Source organism: Macrotis lagotis, chromosome X (genome assembly GCF_037893015.1).
Source record: "Macrotis lagotis isolate mMagLag1 chromosome X, bilby.v1.9.chrom.fasta, whole genome shotgun sequence".
NCBI classification, from domain to species: domain Eukaryota; kingdom Metazoa; phylum Chordata; class Mammalia; order Peramelemorphia; family Peramelidae; genus Macrotis; species Macrotis lagotis.
Genome location: NC_133666.1, coordinates 619360207 through 619384795, shown reverse-complemented (window position 1 = coordinate 619384795; position 24589 = coordinate 619360207). Strand labels below are relative to the sequence as shown.

The window sequence follows — 24589 nt, the reverse complement described above, 5'->3', positions numbered from 1 at the left end:
TGTCCTTTAAAATACACCCAAGTGGTCATCCAGCCTCTCCTTGAAAGCCTCTATTGAGACCCATGATCACCCCAGGCAAAGTCTTTCATTGCTCATTTGGCAGTGTGGTCCATTTTGACCATATGTATCTGGACAATCCCCTCTTAATCTCTCCATACAAATTTCCAATTCCATATTTTCAATTTATCTACTGGAGCATACCAAATTCAGCCTATCCAAAATTAAATTTATCCTGCCCCCCCAAAAAAACCAGGAACTGAGCCTTAAAGTTCTCACCTTGGTATATACATTTTGAGTCTCTTGTTACCAAATTTTATTAATTCTATTTCAATAATCTTCTCATTGGTTTTTCCCCCCCCAATTTTGCAACTGTTTTGAATTCTGACATCACTCTATCAGGGCTCTGAAACTAGTTTTTTTTGTTTTTTTTTTTTTTGCAAGGCAGTAGGGTTAAGTGGCTTGCCCAAGGCCACACAGCTAGGTAATTATTAAGTGTCTGAGGCCAGAGTTGAACTCAGGTCCTCCTGACTCCAGGGCTGGTGCTTTATCCACTGCACCACCTAGCCAGCCCTGAAACTAGTTTCTTAACTGATCCTCACTGCTTCCTGGCTTTTCCCTTTCCAATTCTTTCCAGCAAAAGATATTGCCAAATAACCCTGCTAATGTCCAATGGCTATCAAGCAACCAGTTTCTCTCTCTACTGTACCACTGTCATTTTGCAGATGAAGAAACTGAGATTAGAAGTTAAGTGATTTACCTAGGGTCATAATCTAGAAATCCAGGCATTGGCCTGGTCAGGACTGTTTTTCCAATATAGCAGTTCTTCCACTTTCTGTTCTTTAAAATGTTTTTTTCTACATATCCTTTCCTTTCTCCTTAAAATACTTACCTCCCTCCCCACCCCCATGAGTGTTTCAATTATTTTCCTAACATATGTAATAAAAGTTCTTCCTCTGCACTGGGTGATTTCCATTTTAACAGGGGTCCTTTAAATCCCAAATCCTTTAAAAGAGGAAGGAATAGTTACCCTTGAGAGAAAACAGCATAGTATAGAGTGCTGGGCTTGGAGCTAAGAAAGTCTAGGTCCAAATCTTTCTTCTGGTAATTATTAACTATGTAATCATGGGTAAATCATTTTGTCTTTCTAAACTTCAGTTTCCTCCTTTGTAAAAAGAGGATAACAATACTGTAGTCCCTGTCTCACAGGATTGCTGTGAAGATCAAAAGAGACTGGTCATAGATATTATTACATTCAAAACACTTCATTATATATTACTAGTTAAAGTGAGAAAAGCAATTAAGACACAATTTACTGACCTCACCATTTATTAAGGGCATACTATGTACAAAGCACTGTGCTAGTGATACCAAAATAATTAAGCCTCCATCAATACACCAGAGGCAAGATAAAGGAAAAGCTGCCTTGGTCAGGAAGCCTTTTATATCCTTTCTTCTTAGAGAAGGAACCAACAACTGTCTTCTCAGGATATAGCTAAGCTCAAGGCAAGCAAAGCAGCTAGTATCTTCTGCTGGTTTATCCTGACATTTGGTCTTTAATGAATAGCCTGTGCTCTTGAGATCATCATCGGGTGAAGAGCATCACCAGCTCACCCTGGAGGGAGTGGGGGAACATGTCCACTGGAACAGCTTTTCTCAGAACAAAAGGCTCACCAAGAAGGTTCCCATCAGGGTCTGGAGGCCGGCACAACCTAGAGACACAGAAGAGTTGGAACTATTACCTAACAAATACATGAAGAAAGCATGGAGTATTTACTTATGTTAGCATGCTTCAATACTCAAGCCAATAAACCCTTACTCAGAATCATGGCCTTAAATGTTTACAATAAAATACAAAGATGAACAATTATACTGAAATAGAGTCACCAAAATATTTTAAAAACAAGTTCATGTACCCTTGTTTCTCATGGAAATTATTTATACTTGTGCAAAGATGATAAACTGTTTATACCAAATAATCCTACTATTGGTTTTAGACTCTATGGAGGAGAGTCTATATATAAAAACCTCCAATTCTACCTTATCTCTATAAGGAAGGATTCACTGGAACTTGAGAAGATTTGAATGAAGTGATGAAGAGGTGAAGGATGCAGAAAGGATAACCTAGACAAGAATTAACACTATACATATGAAGACAAAAGACAGCTAGTTCCCAATAAATAAAACTCTCATTATTCAAACTCACACTGCACACTTCTGTTGGGCTGGGAACAAAGACCATATTTTATATAATTACGACTTCAAATAATACAAATTCAAATACATTAGTCAATCTCAAGAAATTTATTATTTGCACTTATTGGAACCTTGTTTTAAAAAACACAGTATAATTTTGGTACTAATTTATTAAAGTTAAAGCATATGCTTTTCCTTTCTTTGAACCAACAGTTAATACTAAAGGACAAGGTTACATGCAGTCAATCACAATCTCTATTTTGTGGTTTGGTTTAACTGTTTTGGGGCATTATACCTAATGGAGATTTTACCTAATTGGACCTGAGAGTTTGTTGGTATTTGCGTGCATTTTTCAAAACAAAAAATTCAATTAAAAATGAATCTGTGATCTTGTGAGGACTCTACACAAACACAAATCATGTTCTTTCCATAGCTTCTCATCCTGAGCAATTCTTATCCAGGTATTTCCATAAAATCTCTATAAAAATCTCTATGTAATTTACTATAGGCTATCCTCCAGAATAAAGGTAATTTACCATAGGCTATCTTTTAGGATAAAGGTGTCACACTCATTGCTCAAAACAAATGAAAATGTAATTTGGAAATGCTTCACAAAATAAAAATAAGACATAGATAATGCTAATTTGTAATTTCAAAATCAACATGCAGCAGGACCGATTCATTTCTATTGTTTGACATTGATACTCTAAGATTTTTAACACTCTAGGTAACCTAGCATTCCAACTGTCTGTCTATCCTTGGCCCACACTACATGACTAACCCATCTCTTTTTCAAATCCCAGATCTCCTGGATGAGATTGTTTATAGTACTTCTTGTCCACAAGTCATTACTGAAAATGTGTTGCAGTTTACCCTTTGTGTTTCCTGTCATTTTCAATTATCTAGAGATTGAAGTAGTTCATGATTTGAAGTCATCTAGCATAACCAGAAGAATTTTTCTTTACCTACAATTTCACAGATACTGAGAAATCCTAGTAAAGAAGCATCTACTTCTATATATTAGCAACTAATCTGCAATTTAGTCTTAGAAATTAGGGGGCAAATGAGAGGCTTTTAATCACTTAAAGTATTGCACTAACCTCCTAATATAATCCACCTCTCTCTCTTCCCCTGATTCAATTCTGAGGCCATACTCATTGTCTGTTATCATTATTTGCCATTATTCATCCAACTTTGTCATAGTCTTAACAATAGTAATCATAGTCTACTTAAAGAGATGGTGGATCCCATCCAGTAGACTCTACATCAAGTTTTAGATGGCTACAAATGGCATACTGTCATAACCAATAGGACCACCTGGAGGACCTTGCAACTCACAGAGAAAGCTTCTTTCATTTGACTTCTGTACAGGACATCCTTTACAACAGTGGGGAACCTTTTTGGTGATCATACATCTCATTTTATGCCTCCTGATACTAATAACCAAGGAATTGTTGACCCAAGTTATCTCTGAAATGGAAGCTATAACAAAGTGCCTTATATAAACTTGAAATGGGAGATGCTTTGTTGGAGACCTTTGTCGGAGCAACAATTCTCTGCTTGGCAAGGCAATCAAATATCTGCTGACTGAGTCAGTTTCTTGACCCCTTTTTGCCTCTTTCTTGTGGCAACTATTTTATATGATTAAACTTTCATAGGAAATAGAAGATATCCTATGTTGATATCTTTTCATTTATCCATTTCCTATTTGTTTTTAGGATCACTAGCTTGTTTGAATAAGTCAAACAGGCATTACTTTAACTATACTTTTATTTCATATTTGAAGAAAAACACTTTTTTTCCTAATTTCATGTTGATTTGATCTTGTTCTAACAAGCAGATGTTCCAACAAAACAAAGACAGATGATTCAGAAATGATTCTTTTGTCAGCCATTAGTTGTTTAGTTTATGAGGAGAGAATCAATTTCATTCATTGTGATGTTCAGTATATTCCTTACAATTTTGAGGAAAGTTGAGGAAAATTATCATAAAATTTTGAACTGAAGTTTCTGAGTACCTTACAAGCTTTGGGCCTCTTTTGTTCTATAACTCTGAAATATATTTTTCCAATATATTTTCCAGTGTCCTCCATTTCCCACCTTTGCAATGAATATATATCAAGTATATCTTGTCTTAGTGGAACATCTCATCAAATTCTTCACAGAATTTCTCTACCACTTTATCTTTGGGAACAGATGTTGGTATATAAACTGAAATTCTCTTTCTGGTAGGGTTTTTTTTCCCTGTATAGTCATCAGGGGCACTACAAGATAAGAAAACCAAGTATTGGGGCGGCTAGGTGGCGCAGTGGATAGAGCACCGGCCCTGGAGTCAGGAGTACCAGAGTTCAAATCCGGCCTCAGACACTTAATAATTACCTAGCTGTGTGGCCTTGGGCAAGCCACTTATAACCCCATTGCCTTGCAAAAAAAAAAAAAAAGAAAACCAAGTATTCCATGAAATGATGAAATCTGTTGCCTCTCAAAGGGGTCCTGGGAAGTACCAAGTTTACCAAATGGCCTAAAAAGAATATGATTCCTAGCCTTTCTGGTCACTTTTGTTTTAGAAATAGAAGACCACATGGGCTAAAAAACAAAAGCCATTTTAGATTTTTTTTCTATCACAGATTGTCATGGTCAAAGAATTTAGCACCTAGTGGTCAACCTGCTGGTGATGAATGTCTTTGTACTTAGCTAGGCTAGTCATCAGACAGAAGACATAGTCCATCACTAGAACAAGCTTTAGAGGTCTTCCAGCTTGGAACAAACCTGACAGTATTTTTGCTCTGCTTGCCTCATCTTGGGGACCCCAGGATCACCTAGATATCACATCATATCCGATGTGTACTTAAAATCATGAGATCATCAATTTCAGAGTTGAAGGGCGTTCTGAGGTTCCTTTGGGGAAGCTGGGAATAGAGAGGTTAAGTGACTTTGAAATCCCTTTGAATGACTCAAGATTTGAGTCAGAATTTGAACTCACACCTTCCTGACTGTCCAGTGACATATGTGTAAGTCTCTCTCGTATATAATTCTAAAACAGTTTCCCCATACAGTTAGATAAACTTCAGAAGCAACTTATAATTCTTTGCCTTAGTAAATGCAAAAGGCTGTGGGGGATTCAATCACATACTTCATAAGTGAGCCTCATAAGTACTTCCCAACCCATTTTTTCTCTGCCCTTTGCCTTGTCAATTGCTTTTATTTCTGTGAGAATTTATAAGACACAAATAATATTCAAAGTCCAGGTCTTACTTACTCAATGATGTTCTCAATGGATTTACCATAGGGCCTGCAGGAGACAAAAATCAATGTCTGGATGGCTTTGCAGTTTCGAATGTCGTGAACCACTCTGTTACCTGGCAGAAATACTTTGAAATCAGGAGGATGAAATGCAAACTCAAGAATCCTAACAGAAAGACCCTTGTTTCTTTGTGGGAGCCAGTCACAAAAGCAGAAATTCACTCCAAACTACATTGGGTCAGAGGAAAGGACTTCAGGGATAGAGAGAATGCTGATCTCCAGACTACCTATAAGGAGAACCATTGGAAACAGTCTTGATGTTTACATAGTGGGAAATTGGAAGAATACAAAGCATGTCAAGAAAGCAGGATGAAATAGGAGCACCAAGTGCTATAAAGGACCAGTGACTGTAAAAGAAAAGAACCCTAAAAGAAAGCTAAATTATGAGTAATAGGCAAAAAAAAAAAAAAAAAAAAAAAAAAAAAAAAAATGGAGGCCCCAGAGAAAAGATATCATAATGGACCTCTTCCCGATTGTTAGGTGGGAAGCTAGCAGACCAGAAAAATCGTATTGTAAGACATAGTTTCTGCATGAGATGAAAGGCTTAATTTTCTTCCCTTGCCACATTTCAATGAGAGGTAGGGGAAGGAATTGACTAATGTTAAAAAAAAAAAGGCATCAATAAAAAAATTGTTTTTTAAATAAAGTAAGTAGAAATGGGTAATGGGGAAAATATTCTTTAACAGAGAATCAATCTGCCCTTACTTAGTCCACACTGGGATGGGTCCACCAAAGCCATGAGTGACTGGCCATCCTCCTGGGACTCTAATAGCTGTGACATAATCTTTTTCACATCGCTAGGGTGGGATTCCCAATTGGTGATACCTGCAGAGAAGAGAAGTCCTCAGAAATGCCTCCTTTTCCAGGCAGTGACTTCCAGAGGCCAGGAAAAGAAAATTTTAATCTTTCCTGGGCATTTGTAGAAGCCAGGGTTTTCCCAATTTGTCCCAAGTCCCAGTAAACCTTTAAACATATATATATATATATATTATATATGATAATAATTTTATAAAGTGCTTGCTTTATATTTTAAAAAGTGTTTTCATCTTTTATCCTGAACTTGTCAACACCAACTAAAATGAACATTTTCATCACACTGTCGGACAGAAGATTCTACATACAAAACTATAAATTTAATCTCTTTGATGTGGAACTTGTTTTTCATTTTAAAAATAAATTCATTATGTACATTTCAAAACTATCCTGTCGTGTATGATTCCTTCTTGCCCTCTTTCTGTTTTCTCTCTCTTTTTGGGGATGAGGGAAGAAACTGTATCCTTAGCTTCCTCCTCCCAACCTCTCCCCATATCTATTGCTGAAAAAGATCAAAACCCTTTTTAAAAAAAATAAATGTCTAAATCAAGCAAAACATAATTCCCACATTAGCCATATCCAAAAATGAAAATCTCATCCTGCATCCTGAGGCCATCACTGCCTGTCAGAAGATGAGAAGCATGTTTCATCATGTCATTAAACTGATTATAGTGTATAATGTTTCAAAGCATTTCATGTGTATCACCTCATTTGAGCCAAATAAGAGCCCCAAGGGGTAACAGGATGGTTCCATTGTTGGCATCTTTTATATAAGAAAATAGAACAAAGCTGAAAGGCTGTTGGGTGGAAATGAGATTAGGTGTATTTTGTTTAGTCTGAGAAAATAGAATATGAAGTAGCATGAGCAAAAGTTGCAGAAAGGCATATTTTGGCAAGGCTCCCAAAGTGGAATGATCTGCCTTAGAAAGTGGAGGGTTTCCATCCTAAGAGGCCTTCTAGCAGAGGCAGGAGTACCTCTCAAAGATGTAATGGGGGAATGCCTGATTAGGTACCTGATAAGACCAAACGAGCCCTTCCAATTCAAAGAGGCTATGATGTTGATATGACACCTAACCAAAATAATACAGCCTTTTAGTCTTGTACTCTTTCCATTATTACAAAACACCTTTGACCAAGACTAATGTCAAAAAGGCATTCTCCAGAGGAAGGACAGACCTATGTTGTTGAATATTTCACTAGCTCTCTTCTTACCAAACAGATTAGCCTCTTACTTCCATCTTTTCCTCCTTATATTGGTAGATAGGAAGAATTAAATTGAGAAAGTAAACACTGGACCCTTTTACAATCCCACCAAAGGACAACCTTAATTTCTCCAAAATCCTCTCCCTAACAGAATAGTATGCATTCCCCTTAATCCTCCATAGCTAAGGAAATACTGCCCCCTCCCAATAATCTACCCCCAAAGGGTAAGAATCAAACCATTGAAGGCTGCAGTCCATTTAGCATCTTCCAATGCCTGCCCTACCAGGCCCATACTGAAGATCTTGGATGTCTGCCGAGCCAGGGAGAGGCCAGTGGCACCTGAAGAAATGAGGGAAACCAAGCAGGAGTTTCAATGGCCTAGTCCAATAGGATGCATACCATTATTTTTCAGTGACTAGGAACGGAGGGAAATGGTACCTGGGGTTGACCAGGATGTGGATTCCCAAATGAGTACCCACACCTACCAGTTCCATGGCTAAAATCAAGGATGACAGTGTTGAAGTCCACTCTACCCAGCTCTCCCACTATGCGGTAGAGAACTTCTGCTGCAGATGTATTAAGCTGAAAAAAGGCTCCTGGAGAGATTCGAAGCTTCAAGCCCAGGATTTCTTCAAAAAGATAAGGCTCTCCAGCAAGGAGCTGGAAAGGAGTTAGTTGTTGGTGGCGAGGGGTCCTGGTAATCAAAGACAAGAGAAAAGATTACCATGGAGATAGCAGGATTATTGGCGATCACTTCCATCTGAGCTTCAGGGAAGCTCCACTGGGAAATGGAGCCTTCATGAACTCTATTAGAAGGACCCTCCAGAAGACTCCTGGGGGCAGACTAAGCCCCTCTCCAAATTTGTACCATGCTGCAGTTCAATAGAGGTCCCCAGGTCCTGACAGCCTTACTTGGGGGGGGGGGGGGCGCGCTCAGGCCATCACTTCCCAGATCTCTTTGGGTAGCCATTTGTCATCCTCTATATTTACCTTTCTTTCACATAAAGTGAGGTCAAGTCACACACAGCTCCAGGCCCCGTGAAGAAAAACTGCTTTATTTCTTCCTTTTGAACACAGAGCTCCTCCTGCCCAGAACACAAAATAGGGAGTTAAGTGAAGACTGATCATGGAAAGACCTTGTCTTGAAATAGCAACCACAGGAGCCCGGAACAACAAGGCATTTCTCTGCAGAGCTAGAGGTAGCTTCTACAGGACCCTTCCCAAAATTACTTCTATAGAAAGAAATCATGGGCAAATCCTCTAGGATGCATCCTGAAGTAATGCTTGGCCACAATGGTTATAATAAACCTAAAAACAATCTTAGAGAACTTAAAAAGGTTCTTTTGAAGGCAGGTGGCTGAATTGGTATTCCATCCCATCATGAAGTAGAAATTACCCATCGGTGTCTTTATTCTACTTTATTTGCAACACCAGCTACCAAAGCAAAACTTGCCCAGAGACTCCACACAAAACTCCCTCCTTTCCCTCCTGAGGATAGCACATTCTGTGCTCTTTAATTCTTCTGTCCACACCAGTTCCATTTTATCTCCAGCCCTGAAGCCTGAAATCATGCTTACCACCACAAAATCATTTTAACAAGAATGTTATAAGGTCCTAAAGAGTTTGTTTTTCCATTAAAACCTATTTGAATCCAAGTGAGTAATAATAATGATGATGATAATAACAATGATAGCTAGCATTTATATAAAGCCTACTCTGTAACAAGCTCTTTACAAATATTATCTCATTTGATCCTCATGACAACCCTGTGAGATAAGTCCTATTATTATTATTCCAATTTTACAGTTGAGAAAATTGAGGAAGACAGAGATAGTACTCTGTCTCACCTGACTTAATTCCTGAGGATTGAAGATGATAATGGCCATGGTGTGCCCAAGGAAGGTGGTGCGCACTATGAGCTCATGCCAGGGTCCCCCTTTGCGAGAATCCCCGTAGGGACCCAGAGGAGACTGCTGCAGAAATGCCTCAAAGCACTGAGAAAAAAGAAAATACATAAGGTTAATAGGTTGTAGAACCAGGACCTTAGAGGGTTCAACTTTTTTTTTTTACATATAGAGAAACTGATCATTAGACAGGGGATAGGATTTACCACAGGTAGCAGAGAACTGGGACTGTAAGTCAATTTTCCATTAGAAAAATAATCTGTCATTTCTATCTCTGATCATTAAGTATCTATAATGCTGGCCTTTGTAGAAAACATACAAAGCATATGGTACCCACCTTCCATGACTATTTATCAGAGGACCTCAATGTTCTTGCTTTCCATAATATCCAAGTTTTTCCTTTTGTAGAAGTAATGATGTTATCTTATTTATACAGGTACGTCTTGATTGATGCCAATAATGAATCCCCTTTGTTTAGTTTCACTGGGCTAGAACCAATTACCATATTTAACATAATTTCATAAACTACATAACAACAAATGATATGAATTTTAAAACATGCAACCACTTTGGGGATTCAATATTCTCACTAATCAAGATTTCAATGTCACAAGACAAGGTAGAATAGTAGATAGAAGGTTGGTCCTGGTGTCAGGAAGACTAGGGTTCAAATCATACTTCTGACAGATACTAGTTGTAAACTCATAGTGCTCCCAGAAAGCTCTTAGAGACATTGAGTTAAGACACTGGTGGATGGAGTTTCCATCCTAAGAGTTCCCTGTATGGACAAATTTTTAACGCTCCAACCCTTCCCCAAAAAGAAACAAAAACCATTTCATTCTGGTTCATTCATCTTTTTCTGGCAATCATTTCCGATAAGATACCCCAATGCTATATTTTTATTCTATTATTTACAGTCTATGGAAGTGATTCCATCTTTCCCCCATTAGCTCCTATAATCAGATATCTGCTGCTGCTGTTCAGTTGTTTTTCAATTGTGTCCAACTCTTTGTGACCCTATTTGGGATTTTCTTGGCAAGGATACTGGAAGGGTCTGTCATTTCCTTCTCTAGGTCATTTTACAGATGAAGAACTGAAGGTCAAGTGACTTACCAGGGTCACACCGCTAGTAAGTGCCTGAGGCTAGCCTATGACGTTTAGTCTTACTGACTCAAAGCCTAATATTCTATCCACTGATCTACAGGCTGGCCCTATCTACCAACTTATTAGATAATCTTATTTTTTTCTTCTTTATGGTGAAAACAAATAGGATACCACTTCAAACAGCTCAGTAAGATTTTTTTTTAGGTTTTTTTGCAAGGCAATGGGGTTAAGTGGCTTGCCCAAGGCCACACAACTGGGTAATTATTAAGTGTCTGAGGCCGGATTTGAACTCAGGTACTCCTGACTCCAGGGCCAGTGCTCTTATCCACTGAGCCACCTAGCCGCCCCTTCAATAAGATTTTATAAATGTTTGTTGAACTTGACATCCCAAATTTCAACTTGTATAGAAAACAAGTAATGGTGACTAAAATTAGAGGGCTAGAGAAACATTCTTTGCCTTTACCACTTTCTTTTTTCATAACACTACATTCCATGTCCATTCTCTTAATGGGGGGGAGGGACTACAGTGGGAAGTGAAAGGTACATTATCAAACATGGCCAGTGCATCAATTTATTTTGTTTATAATTTACTACAAGGGAACATTCCATGGAGTGATGGGGGGGGGGGGTTGGGGAGGAATAAATGAATAAATGGGAGAAGTTAGAGAGCAGCAACACCAATGTAAAAAAAAAAAAATTTTTTTGATGAATAAATTAATAAAATGCAGCCTACCCAAATGGACCAGTGGAAAGAACACTGGCTTTGAAGTCAGAAATTCTGGACTAGAATCCCAACTCTACCACCTGCTAGCTGAGTAACACAGAGAAGTCATTTAACCTATGTGGGCTTCAGCTTCCCCACCTACAAATGGAGTAAATATATTTGCACCTTATACTTCAAAAGATCAAAAGATTACTTTGAGTAAAGTGCTTTGCAAAACTTAACATGCTTTGGGGCGGCTAGGTGGCGCAGTGGATAGAGCACTGGCCCTGGAGTCAGGAGTACCTGAGTTCAAATTTGGCCTCAGACACTTAATAATTACCTAGCTGTGTGGCCTTAGGCAAGCCACTTAACCCCACTGCCTTGAAAAAAAAATCTAAAAAAAAAAAGAAAAAAAACTTAACATGCTTTTAAATGAGAGTCATTAATTTACTTCTCAGGTCTCTTAAGATATTTAAGAAAGGAGAGAGGCAGGTGGTGCAGTGGATAAAGCACTATCCCTAGAGTCAGGAGGACCTGAGTTCAAATTTGACCTCAGACATTTAACACTTACTAGCTAGGTGATCTTGAGCAAGTCACTTAACCCTAACCACCTCACCAAAGACAAATAGGAAAAAGATGGGAAATAGGTTGTAGTCCCCATGAGATGATAAGGAGAACTAGGCTGAAATGGCTCAGATAAGGACATATCTCTTATTACCTCCCCATCCAACACCTCTTTACAACTCCCCTCAATTCTGCCCTCCAAATGACCCTGACAAGAGATATGATATGAATATATCTCTCTTCTGTATTTATTTCCCTGTTTTACCCTTGGTTCTTTTCAACACAGATACAGATAGAGCCCAGTCCTAATGGGTCACCTCTTCAAGTTCAATGATGGCAAGCTGAATGGTGCACTAACAGAGCAAGCCCCAACCTCTGGGGTCACTGGAGGCTAGCACCCTGGTCTTCTTGGCCACTACCTAGCTACTACATATAGCAAAGCTTGATGTCATCCCCAGAGAGTCCCTGCCCCTTCTTACCTGAGCTACCTGGTTGTGTTTTTCAGGGATATCTTTCAGATGGCTAGGATGTACGCAGAAAATGTTCGACCCTAAGGTAAGACAAGGATTTAGTTCTACTGCTTTCTTCCAAGATTTTCTGGAAACAATACAAAATAACCCCAATTCCCTCTTTCAACATAACTCAGGGAAATCCTACTTAATAGAAGAAATCCTGTGAACTGAATTCTGAGACATTAAGTGGCTTTTCCTAAAATGATCATTTCCTTAGGTTGACCTCTGCCCTAGTCGCTTCACATCCATACAACTGAGTTCAGTTGCAGGGACCAGATTTTAAGATGAGAAGCTGGAGAGGGTGAACAGGACAATGAAGGGCTGAGAGTTAGGAAATGAGGTTGTAAAGCAGGGAGGGGTAGATGGGCAGATGCTTTAAAGAAGACAAAGAATCTCCAAGATGGAAGAGGGTAAATTTGTTCCTCTGGGGCCCAGAACGTAACACTAGGGGAAGTTTCAAAGAGGCATGCTTTGTATTGATCTAAGGAAAAACTTTCTCATAGTTCAAGCTGTTCCAAAGTGTAACAGGCTGTCTCAGGGAGTAGCAGGTACCCCCCCACCCCGCTCCCTGGAGGTCTTCAAACTCAGATTAGATGAGCACTGAGAAGGCCCATGGTAGAAGGGAAATGGCCTCTAAGGGACCCTCCAGCACTGAGATTTAGTGATTCAGGGATGCTTGGCTTTTTTCCCCTTCTAAATGCTTCACTGATATAATAGAAAGACAGACACATATAACAGAACCCTCCCTTGTAACAAGTGGTCAAGCAAGATAAATAAACAACTTAGCCATGTCTGAAAAATCTGCCCCAGTCTAAACTTTTGCACCTGAAGCCCACTACTCTATGTAGAGAGGAATGAGACATGAGACATGCTTCACTGTTAGTTCCCTGAAGCCACAATGAATCACCGCATTGTTAATACTAACTAGCATGTATATAAGCACTTTCAAATTTGCAATTATTATCTCATTTGATCCTCACAACAGCCTTGGGAGATAGGAACTATAATTATTCCCATTTTAGAGATGAGGAAGCGGAGACAAGAGGTTAAGTGACTTGCCCAGTCACACAGCTAACACATATCTGAGGCTAGACGGGAAATCAGATCCTCCTGACTCTGGATCCAGTGCTCTAGAGTCCTTCAAAGCTATTTTCCCTGATATTTGTTCAACCTGTCTTAGACTTGCCAAAGTAGCACAGTGTACCCTCTTCCCCCCAACTTTTCAGTAACAGCAATTGTTTATTCTATTGCTCAGTTAATATTTTTTGCCAAGGGAAGACAAAAGTACCAAAACCCCTGATCTGATCACTTTTTAAAAAAATTTTATTTATTTAAGACAATATAAGGGGCGGCTAGGTGGCCCAGTGGATACAGCACCAGTCCTGAGTCAGGAGTACCTGGGTTCAAATCCGGTCTCAGATACTTGACAATTACCTAGCTGTGTGGCCTTGGGCAAGCCACTTAGCCCCATTGCCTTGTAAAAACCTTAAAAAAAAAGACAATATAGTTAAATGACTTGCCCAAGGTCACACAGCTAGGCAATTATTAAGTGTCTGAGGCTGAATTTGAACTCAGGTTCTCCTGATTCCAAAGTTAGTGCTCTATCCACAGTACCAGCTAGCTGCCCCTGACCTGATGACTTCTGATATAAGGGTCATAATATTACATGGAGCAAATCACTTTAAATGATAGCCTTTGGTTCAATGGGAAATCTCAGATGCTTGGGAATGGAAAGAGACAGAGGAGGATGGGACAGTACCTCAGAGAAAAAGGCTGCCTTCTTACCATTATTCATCCCTCCCACTAGCTGTTCCCTGAACTCAGCGCTCCATCTCCCACCTCCAGGTTTTTGTACTGGTTGTCTCTCTTCACCTCTATATTGTAGAATTCTTACCTTCCTTCAAGGCTTAACCCATGTACCAACTCCTATGGAAAATCTTTCCTGTTCCTTTTAGCAATTAGTCCTTACTCTTTTCTCAAATTATCATATTTTATACATACATGTGTATATGTATATATTTATGTGTATGCATGTAAAAATAAATACACCAATATAGCATATGATCCAGATACATAAATGTATATAAACACACACTGCTGATGTGTACGCTTCACACACCTATATGTATCCATGTTGTATTCCCCCAGGGAAATGTTAAGCTCCTTGAAGGCAGGAACCATATTTAAATTGGTCTCTATACTCAGCACAGGACCTTGCATATTGTGGGTACTTTGTCAGTGCTGGTTGGGTTTGGTTGGATTGGGCTGCAACACCATTAACCAAAGGCAGTAGAACACTGCTAGTTTCTAAGAGTTTCAAAATGACAAAAGTCAATGCCTTTGGAATGAGGAGGCTGTGGTTCCAGGGACAGAAGAAGGAACTGAAAAGGAAAACTCAATTATGATAAGGATTGAGCAGAGTCCATAGGTCTGTTCTCTCCTAGTTATTTCCCCAAGGCCTGACATTGTTATGGGAGTTTCTCATCTTCCTGGGGTCTCCCCAGTCCCCAAGGTCCTGGGATCATTATTTCTTCCCGTCACAGGGTTAGACTCACCTCCCCAAGACTTCAGGTAGTAGCCCACAGTCTTTGGGTTGCCATCAGGGCCTTGGTTTATAGCGAATGAAGATTTATTTCGGTAACCATCAACGACAGGCTGTTGGGGTAGAAAGGAGAGAGGGGAAAAAACAGGTCAAAGAAACCCAAGGCCAAAAACTATTCAAGAAAAGGAGCAGTCTTCCTTCAGATGTAGACAAATTATGGAAGTGCCCAAAAAGGACCCAACTACAAGAGACAACCTGACTCCAGCCACACAAGGAGGCTTCATGGAGCCCAGAGCTTGGGGGCCTTGGGAGAGGAAGGCAGGAACTTACGGAAGGGATAAAATGATGGAGAAGAGAACATAGCCTCTCCGATTTTGCTGCAGTGGGCTGTGGGTTATTAGGGCCAATCTTGCGAAGGCGAGATTCTAGAGTCTCCAGATTTTTCTTCAGACTTTCAAATTTTACCTGAGGTGGGGAGAAATAAACAAAATGTTTTCAATGGATCCCTACTGCCTAACAAATAAAGTTTTCCACAGTCATAATGCTGTTTCTGTCATATTTCTTCCTTCCACTTTTGGGCAGGTAGATGGCATGGTGGATAGAATACTGGTCTTGGAACTAGGCAGATATGAATTCAAATTCAGCCTTAGAAACTTACTAGCTTTGGGATCTTAGGGAAAAAATGGGTTAAATTAAAGCTCTAAACAACAATTAATATTGTTATAGTATTTACTATTGTCAGGACTTTAGAATTATTATCTCATTTGAGCCCCACAACCACCCTGGGAGGTAGGTGCTGTTACTATCATTTTGTAATGAAGAAACTGAGGAAGGCAGAGGTTAAGTGACTATCTCAGGGTTGCAGGCTTACTGTGAGAATTAAATAAAATAACATGTTAAAAAAAAGTACAGTGGAATATTCTCTATATTTTTCAGTAAAAAGATGTAGTAAACTGGAAAATCACTTGCAAAGGGTTACCTGTTTCCTACTAAAACCCTCTTCAAAAATGGTGATGAGTATCAAAAAAGGTGATGGGTATCAAAAAAATTATATCCAGGGCAGCTAGGTGGCACAGTGGATAGAACAACGGTCCTGGAGTCAGGAGCACCTGAGTTCAAATCCAGCCTCAGACACTTAAAAATTACCTAGCTGTGTGGCCTTGGGCAAGCATTTAACCCCACTGCCTTGCAAAAACTTAAAAAAAATTATATCCAGATAAGAAAATAGAGATGAGGGTCAATCTCTGTTGATATTCCTTCAATACCCACCAAATGGAAAAGGAATAAATACATTCAAATATACCTAAAGATGGTGTGAAGGTATGGTTTTTTAAGACAAGTAATACTAATATGATAACATTTATAAACACCATCTACTTTGAAGTCAATAAAGTATGAACTCTGTATGTTCTACCATCCTTAAATAGCTTCAAATTTTATCTGTTTTCTGATCCCCAGCCCTGCCAAATGTAGAAAGGTTCAGTACCAATAGGCTGGCCACCACATAATGTATTAATGATAACAAAGAAAGACATAGATCTCCTCTGAAGTCCCCTTCCACTTCTACAGTGATGGTGGAAAAGCAGCATCAAAGGGGACAAGGAATACTAAGAATTACAGTCTTTAGGCACCTATCAACCTTAGAGTTGGTACTCTGCAAGAGTTCTTGTTTAGTGACAATTCACTACCAGAGAAACTAAATTAAATCAACCATCATACTGTGAACTTCCAGGGAAAAGGGACTATTTTTTGCCTTTCATTTTATCCCTAGAGCTTAGCAGAGCACATAATAGATGCTTGCTGATACACCAAAAAAGCAAAGCCACAAGAAGATACCCAATGACTATAACACTGTAAATCAAAAATTCACTAAAAAAGAAAGGTTCTACAGTACTACAGGGCTGCCTCTAGAGAGATCACCATAATATAAAGACAAAATGAACCAATAAAAGGCATTTAAAAAAAAGTTGACATATGATTTCAAATACATTATACACACACACACACACACACACACACACACATTTATTGCCATCTCAGTGTTTGGGGGAGGGACAGGTGGGTAGAGAGAATTTAGAACTCAAAATTCTTTTTTAATGAATTCTAAAAATAAATTAATTTAAAATATGGGAAAATTATTTACATACAGCATAAATGACAGTAGAAGTTGAAGTTAAATGGAAAAGGTTAGCTCCCATGTTCTTCATGATCATTAAAAAAGTTTCATGGGACCCTTGATCATCCTACTGTACAATGCTCATGACTGGGAAGGTATTGGAAGGGAATAAGCATTCATTAAGCATCTACTATGGGTTAGGCACTATGCTAAGTCCTCTACAAAGGTCTTATTTGATCATGATGAACAGAAGTATTTTAAAAGCCCACAAAGATAAATCATGAGAGGCAGCAGGACATAGGAGACAGGTGGCCAGGATTGGCATCAGGAAACCCATAGGCACATTGGAAACAACACTAAGTAAGACATGAGTTGAGGCAGCTAGGTGGCGCAGTGGATAGAGCACTGGCCCTGGAGTCAGGACTACCTGAGTTCAAATCTGAACTCAGACACTTAATAATTACCTATCTGTGTGGCCTTGGGCAAGCTTAACCCCATTTGCCTAGCAGAAAAACAAAACAAACAAACAAAAGACATGAGTGTCAGTCTTGGTTTGGACACTGAAAGTTTCCTAATCACAGGTCTGCCTACCCCACCACCCCAGTGGAGATACTTGTAAATTAAGTGACCACAGATGTTGAAGAGGATGAGGAAGTAGAGACACTATGGAGAGTTCATGTAAATCAACAGATTTCTGAGGCTTAAGGCAAGGGGATCTAAGAATTGGGTTCTAGGCATAGAGAAACTTCTTATGATGGACAGGTTCCTTCTAGAATCCCCATTTTAAGCTTTCTCCCAGAACCACCCGGCCTCCTCAGCTTCCTAATATAATTTCCTTGGGAGAGTAGGACTGTCTTTCTTTCTGATTGTAGCTGTATTTCCAGTACTCAATAAGTGATGTGGCATACCTGAATATAATCAGAGAGAAAGGAGAAGCTTGGAAGGAGTCAAACATGGTAGCCCTGGAGACCAAAGGTTGCTCATGACAGACAGCTACTGCACTTCCCAGATAAGGGTCTCCTTTAGCCTTTTCTAAGCCAAGGGATAGATTCCCTTTTTAGAGCCTCTTGGGCAGCTTCCCTGCCACCCAGAATATGCTAGTCCCATTCTCTCTCAAGGCAGCAACAAGGCTCCTACCTTCAGTTGTTCCTCATAATTCAGTCTCCACAAGGGTAACATCTGATCTGCTAACCTGAAAGGAAAAAAAACCCCTAGGTTTGAGCTTCATTCATTCAATCACCCATCAAAGATTTCTCAAATGCTTCCAAAATACAAGATTGTCTCCAGGTTCCCACTATCCTCTCCTCTATGTCTGACTTGTCTCATGCTCTCAAGAAGACAGGGACTGTGGAGTCCTGACTGGGCAATGAGATCTTTCTCAAACTGTATACTTAAGCACAGTGGATTAGATGGACAAACACAATGTCTAGAGGAAAAGAAAAAAAGCCCAGCACACAGATAAATCTAGAGGTGACAAAGCACATTTCAAAAGCATTTGCCAAAGGGTTCCTTTAAAGAATAAACCCCAAATGGAAGGTGACAGCAACAGAATCCCCTACCCACACACATTAATATTAATGGATAATATATATATATATCCATTGCATATTATGTATGTGAATATATGTGTATGTATATGTAGGTTACTCTTTAGAATTAAGTACATTAGAATATGTGTACAATAATATAAAATATTATGCTATACTACTTGTATTAAAATATTAGACTATATACATACTATCATAAAAATGAGCAATACAATATTATTTTATATATTGTGTGCATTGGTGGGATTTAGCTGCTTCATATTGGTTCAGCAGTACAAATACCTAATTTTATGTTGAGTTTGGCAAACCAGTTGTTAAAATAGCACTTGTAATCAGGGTTCTCTCTAAGGTAGGTGCCCAATGTAGAAATCACAAATTTATATTCCTCATGCTTTTTTTAAATATTCATTTCTGCAATAGTGTTTTCTAAGTGCTCATGGTAATGTTCTTTCCGTCTATAGGTGAAAAAAATTGACAGAACTACACTTGTAATATTTATTTATTCATTTCTTAAAATTCTTTATAGCTTTGATGAAATACCACATTTTAATTCCCTCATTTTTGTTACATTAGTAAATAAACATTAATATAAAGAGAAAAAGTGCTAAACACTTAGATGACAACCTGTCATTTGTTTCTGCTTTGTTTTATGACCAAAATCATGCCAAAATATTCTGAGTGTGCTGGTGTTCTATGAACAGTGAAACCAATAGGAAGCTGAGACACAATGAACCAGCAGAAATATAAATTTCAAGGGTTATCTTATTGCCCGTTTCAGAAACCATGTAAGTAGAAGAAAAAAGAAAACAGGCATAGTTTTGGTTCTGCATATCTGCATATTGGCTGCTGTCACGCCATAAGATATATTTGCTTACCATGAGTAATATAACATAATCTAGTTTTGTGTACCTCTCTTAATATTCTTGAGTATTAAATGCATGAAATATTAAACTACCTTTTGGTATTCCTTTTTGTATACTTAAAATGGTCATTAGGGCAGAGAGCTGATTTTAATTTATTTGAATCCCATCACTGCATATTTGTGCACATACACAGCCTGTGTATGTGTATATAAAGTATATAGGTGAATATATGCACTTACATACCCACAAACAATTGTAAGATTAAATCCTTTGATGCAAAAATATTGGAAGAAAAAAGGATAGAATGTGTCTTAATAATTGCTTTCTTAATAACTGACATTTACAAAATATTTGGAAGTCTGCAATTAATTCAGAATATTTCATTTAAGCTTCACTACACCCCATGGACTAAGGTATTACAGTTTACAAATGACACTATCAAGGAGCATTGTGATCAAGAACCTTGCATACAGACAATAAGTAGCAGTGGCAGGATTAGAACCCAAATCCAAGGCCAGAACCCTATCCACTACAGGGTGCTCCCTCTAACACTTTGAAAACATAATTTGATTTGTGTGTAAATCTTCATCAAGACTAGTATGGGGGGGGGGGGGTTATGTGCCCCAGTGGATAGAGAGCACTGGCCCTGGAGTCATGAGTACCCGAGTTCAAATCCGGCCTCAGACACTTAACAGTTACCTTGCTGTGTGGCCCTGGGCAAGCCACTTAACCCCATTGCCTTGCAAAAACCTTAAAAAAAACCCACAAACAAACAAGAGACTAGTACGGGGGCCCTAAGCACATGATTCACTTCTTTTTTAAATTTTTATTTAAGGCAATGGGGTTAAGTGACATGTCCAAGGTCACACAACTAGGCAATTATTAAGCATTTGAGTCCAGATTTGAACTCAGGTCCTCCTGACTCCAGGGCCGGTGCTCTATCCACTGCACCACCTAGTTGCCCCTTGATTCACTTCTAATTTATGTAGTCTCTCTGAGTATCTCAACATATTTATCTTGACCCCTTCTACTAGACAAATCTCTCTATTCAACATCCAACCCTTGCCAAACATCCACCTCATCCACCCAAGAAGAAGGCACTCTTGTGCCAGAACATTCTTTTGATTTGCTTGAGGAAGCAGTCTAAGGATGCTTGCTTCAGATGTCTCCATAGACCCATGAAATGTCACATTACTTTTCAAGAAAACAGAAACATAGGAAGGGCACAGATTCAGGCCCCTTCAGAGGGAAGGAAGGATGAAGACTGATGCCACCTTACCTTTCCCGCCAAAAACCAAGATTTTGGTTTGATTCCTCCTTCCAGTTTGTTTTCTCTCTTTGCTTCCCCTCAGTCATCACATCTTTAACATTTCCCTCACATGCTGTGCCCAGAAATGCCCAGGGCCAACCTTTTGGCTGGCTGATACCCCAGGGAAGTGGTCTCACTTTGGAGAAGAGAGCCATCCGGAAAAGGAAGGATCTTCGATTGGCCATGATGTTCCCTCCACTGGTCACTGGCTGGTCAGGAACACATTTAGCCAATGGAGCTCTGAGACAGAAACAAACAATTCCTCTATTAATATTTCTGATGAAAAAGACACAATGGACTTCACTTGTATAACAAAAGTTGTGAAATTAAATCTACAAAAGTAGATCAATAGGCCAAAGTAAACAAGGATGAATCAGAAATAACTGAACTCAATAATCTGATATTCAATAACTACAAAAATGTAAATTACTTTGGAAGGGTTCCCTATTAGATAAGAACAGTTGAGAAAACTAGAAAGTAATCTGGTAGAAATTAGGTTTAGACCAACATCTTATACCATAAACCACAACAAATTCAAAATGGGTATGAGACCAGATTAAATTTTATAAGAAAATTAGAAGGAATTACTAGACACCCCCACCCATCCAGTTCAATGTAGCTTTCTTTAGACATATTTCCACAGGCAGACCCACTCTAAATCTCACAATAGTCTGTGGGCAAACATTTATTTTGCTTCCTCTATGAGAGACAGCTTGGCACAATGGAAAGAATACTGAATTAGAGTCAGTAGATGTAATTTGGAATTCTATCTTAGACACGTGCTGGTTGTGCGACTACTGACCACTCAGATATTAATAATTTTAACAATAATAACTAACATTTATATATTGTTTTAAGATTTACAAAGTGCTTTTTTATATCTCATTTGAGTCTCACAATAACCCTATCACTATTTTTAAACCCATTTTACAGGTGAGGAATCTGAGACTGAGAAGTTAAGCAACATGCCCAGGGTTACACAGTTATTGTTTGAGATAACTTTCGAATCCAGATCTCCATGATTCTGAGTCCATTATTCCATCCGCTATACCATTCTGCCTCCCTCCCTTACACTACCCTCCTTTGTTTTTCAACCTTTCAAAGTCTGTTTTCTTTTCTGTAAAATGAGCATAATAATTCTTCAACTATTTGCCTCACAGTATTGTTAGCATTACATAAATCTGAGTTAATTCTAAGTATTTACAAATTCCAAAACATTGAGTTCCATGACATAAGAGGTAGTAAGAGATAGAAAATAAGATTATTGTCTTCAAGGAAGTTATAACCTAATTAGGAAGATAAGACATGAAAACATTACATGTTATGTGATTTCTTCAATATAGGGAGCTCCTGGCCCCTCTATTGTGAGAATTCCCTCTTCCAACATAGGTCACCATAGGTCACGTTTACAAGAGAAGTCCTTAAAGAGTAATTATCTAAGACACAAGTCCAGAGAAGTAGGGCTTCCTGATTCTAAGGGGTTTCTATTCACTACCACACCAAAGAATATGCTACATTTATTTTCAATTATAAAGAATGGCTAGGGAAGGTCTGGACTATGATAGTAGTTTCCAGAAGGGGAATAGACTTTAATAAGATTCTGTAAAATGAACAGACATTAGGTGGAGAGAAGAAAGGGAATTTCAGCAATAGAAACTATCAAGAACAAAGACCAAGAGGTAAGAACAAGATTGAGGTGTGATTAAGTTAAATAGTCTAAAAGGAATATAGGGTTTTTATTGGGGAAGAAAAGATGTCTGGAAAGGTTAAGTTGGAGCTGGATCACAAAGCATCTTGATGCCAAAGGAGGCTTTCTCAACTTCGATCAGTGGGCAGGGAGGAGTCACTGAGGATTTTAGGTGGGGGGTGTGAAACGTGTTAAACATAATTTTCTTAAGTTAAAATGAAGTAATAAAGTTAGTTTTATAAATGAAGTTCTGTAGGATAGTACCCAAAATCCAGAGGTGGATGACATCCTTACAAATGCCAATATAGAGTTAAATGAATAATCGATAATTATATAATTTAACAAAGAACCTTAAAATTTTGGTGGCTAACCAATCAGGTTGGCATAAAGGTATCACTGATTATTCTATGATTTTGTAACCCAACCATAAGGTCTGTTCTTTGTGAGAACTGGAAAAAGATTCAATGAGCACCAGGACTATTAGTCTCCTCTTCTGACTTGGTATTTTCTGTTGGTGTTAGATATGATTTGGACATATAAACATTAGAATTTCTCCTTTTCTAAAATATCGTGAACTATAAAAATTTATTCACTTCTTATCTAGATAACTAAAATAGTTTCCTGCCTTCTCAGGCTGGTCTTGACTATGGTTATTTTTCTTATACAGCTGTGGAGAGGCAGTTGGGAGACCAAGATTGTTTCACGCAGTCAGAGCTTGTCTTCAGATTTCTAACAAAGAGACCTTGTGGAGGGCAGAGGCGAACACTCCAAACTTACAAATCTCAACTAGGGACTGACAGAACCATTTTTGATCAGAAATATAAATGCTATATTAAAGAATCTCAGATTTAGACAGATGCAAATAAAAGAGAGAAGAGAACTAGAACTAAGGATCAAAAAATCTGGACTCCAATCCAGCTTCTACCAGTGGCCAGCTGTGTGGTTCACTCACCAGGAGTTAAGGAAGCAGATTTAAGGGAAGAGGTCAATGGTTAGACTCCACTGTTGAATTGGGTTTTGAAATGAAATGGAGAAAAATTGGATGATGGCCAGAGAGTACAAGATCAAGTAGGGGAAGGTCATGGAGGAAAGAACATCGGATTTGTGTTTCAATCGTGCTCTGACATTTAACTAGTTGTCCATTCTGAGCAAATGCTTTTCCCTCTCTGAGCCTGTTTCCTCTTCTGTAAAGTAAGTCAAAGAACTAAGGTAAAGTGTTCAGCACACTTTAAAGTAAAGGTGTCAAAATCACTGCGGCCCCTCCTGATTGCCAACAGGACCGTATTAAAATGCAATGGCCAAAGTGTAACAAACAAATTTAAATACATCTAAAATAATTTGATGATATTAACTTTTGGTTTTCTAAGTCATAAATGCACTGCAGGGATTCCTTTCTACTTGAGTTTAAGACCACTGTTTGAAAGGGACTCTTAAAATGTCCTTTTATGGAGAATAAATTCAACTACAAGGCAATTATTCTTCTGAGTGATTTTGGTCAAATGACTTGAGGAATCTTTTTTTTTCCCTTTTTATTTTGTAAAGAACAAAAAACGTTTCAATAAAAAGCATTTTGTTAAAGCAAGAGGGAGAAGGGGGGGCTTAAAGGGAAGGAACAGCGCAGTGGACAGAGCACCGACCCTGGAGGCAGGAGGACCTGAGTTCAAATCCGACCTCAGACACCTATTACCTAGCTGTGTGGCCGAACCCCATTTGTCCTAAAAAAAGGTAAGGAACAAATGGAGAAAAGCTGAGGTGGTTTCCCAACCTTACCCCCCCTTTTGGAATTCCGGGCCTCGTTTTTTGCTCCGTATGGCATTTAACACGCTAAAAGAGCTTAGTAATTGATTTTCAATCATTCAATCATTGATTTACCGCCCGGTCAGGAAGCTCTGGATTCAAACTCTACCCTAGTGCGACCCTGGGCAAGGCCGGCCGCCTCTCGGCCTGCCCGTTCCAAGCAGCGGCCGCCTCGCGGGCCGGGGGGCTGGAGCGAGGGTCCGGACGCCGCGTCCTCCCGAGGCACTCACCGGCCGGGGCAGCCTGGGCAAGTCCATGGCCTCGTCCGTAAGAAGAGCCGCGGAAGGGGGCGGTGACGCCTCGGTGCCAGGCCCACTGGGCCGGACAGCGCGGAAGAACCAGGAGCGCGGCCGAGGGGGAGGGGCCTGCGCCCACGTGACGCCGAACTGGGCCCCTGGAGCGGGCCCAGCCCGGCGGTGCCGCCGTAGGA

General features: G+C 39.2%; 1 protein-coding gene across 3 annotated transcripts; it reads right to left on the bottom strand.

Annotated features, from left to right (window-relative positions):
• Window positions 1-1308: 1308 nt before the first annotated feature.
• On the bottom strand, window positions 1309-24589 carry TRMT2B (tRNA methyltransferase 2 homolog B). 3 transcript variants are annotated; one of them, XM_074202981.1, is made up of 13 exons: window positions 24390-24589; window positions 20646-20915; window positions 18094-18148; window positions 15171-15305; window positions 14854-14953; window positions 12266-12336; window positions 9359-9505; window positions 8502-8596; window positions 7997-8205; window positions 7749-7850; window positions 6201-6320; window positions 5452-5551; window positions 1309-1709 (listed from the first exon to the last, which is right to left on the bottom strand). In XM_074202981.1, exons 2-13 carry the CDS (start codon window positions 20858-20860, stop codon window positions 1583-1585), a joined length of 1476 nt encoding a protein of 491 aa, XP_074059082.1. In that variant the 5' UTR covers window positions 20861-20915; window positions 24390-24589; the 3' UTR covers window positions 1309-1582. The 3 variants fall into 3 exon arrangements, with proteins under 3 accessions (XP_074059082.1, XP_074059080.1, XP_074059081.1); XM_074202979.1 differs by lacking the exon at window positions 24390-24589 and adding an exon at window positions 24235-24314; XM_074202980.1 differs by lacking the exon at window positions 24390-24589 and having other exon boundaries at window positions 20813-20896.

Coding starts and splice junctions, on each gene's coding strand:
- TRMT2B (XM_074202981.1), bottom strand. CDS start 20,860: ATGGCCAATCGAAGATCCTTCCTTTTCCGGATGGCTCTCTTCTCCAAA. Junction 18,149..20,645: donor CTTGGTTTTTGGCGGGAAAG/GTAAGGTGGCAT, acceptor TTTTCCTTTCAG/GTTAGCAGATCAGATGTTAC. Junction 1,710..5,451: donor TCCATTGAGAACATCATTGA/GTAAGTAAGACC, acceptor CTGTGTCTCTAG/GTTGTGCCGGCCTCCAGACC.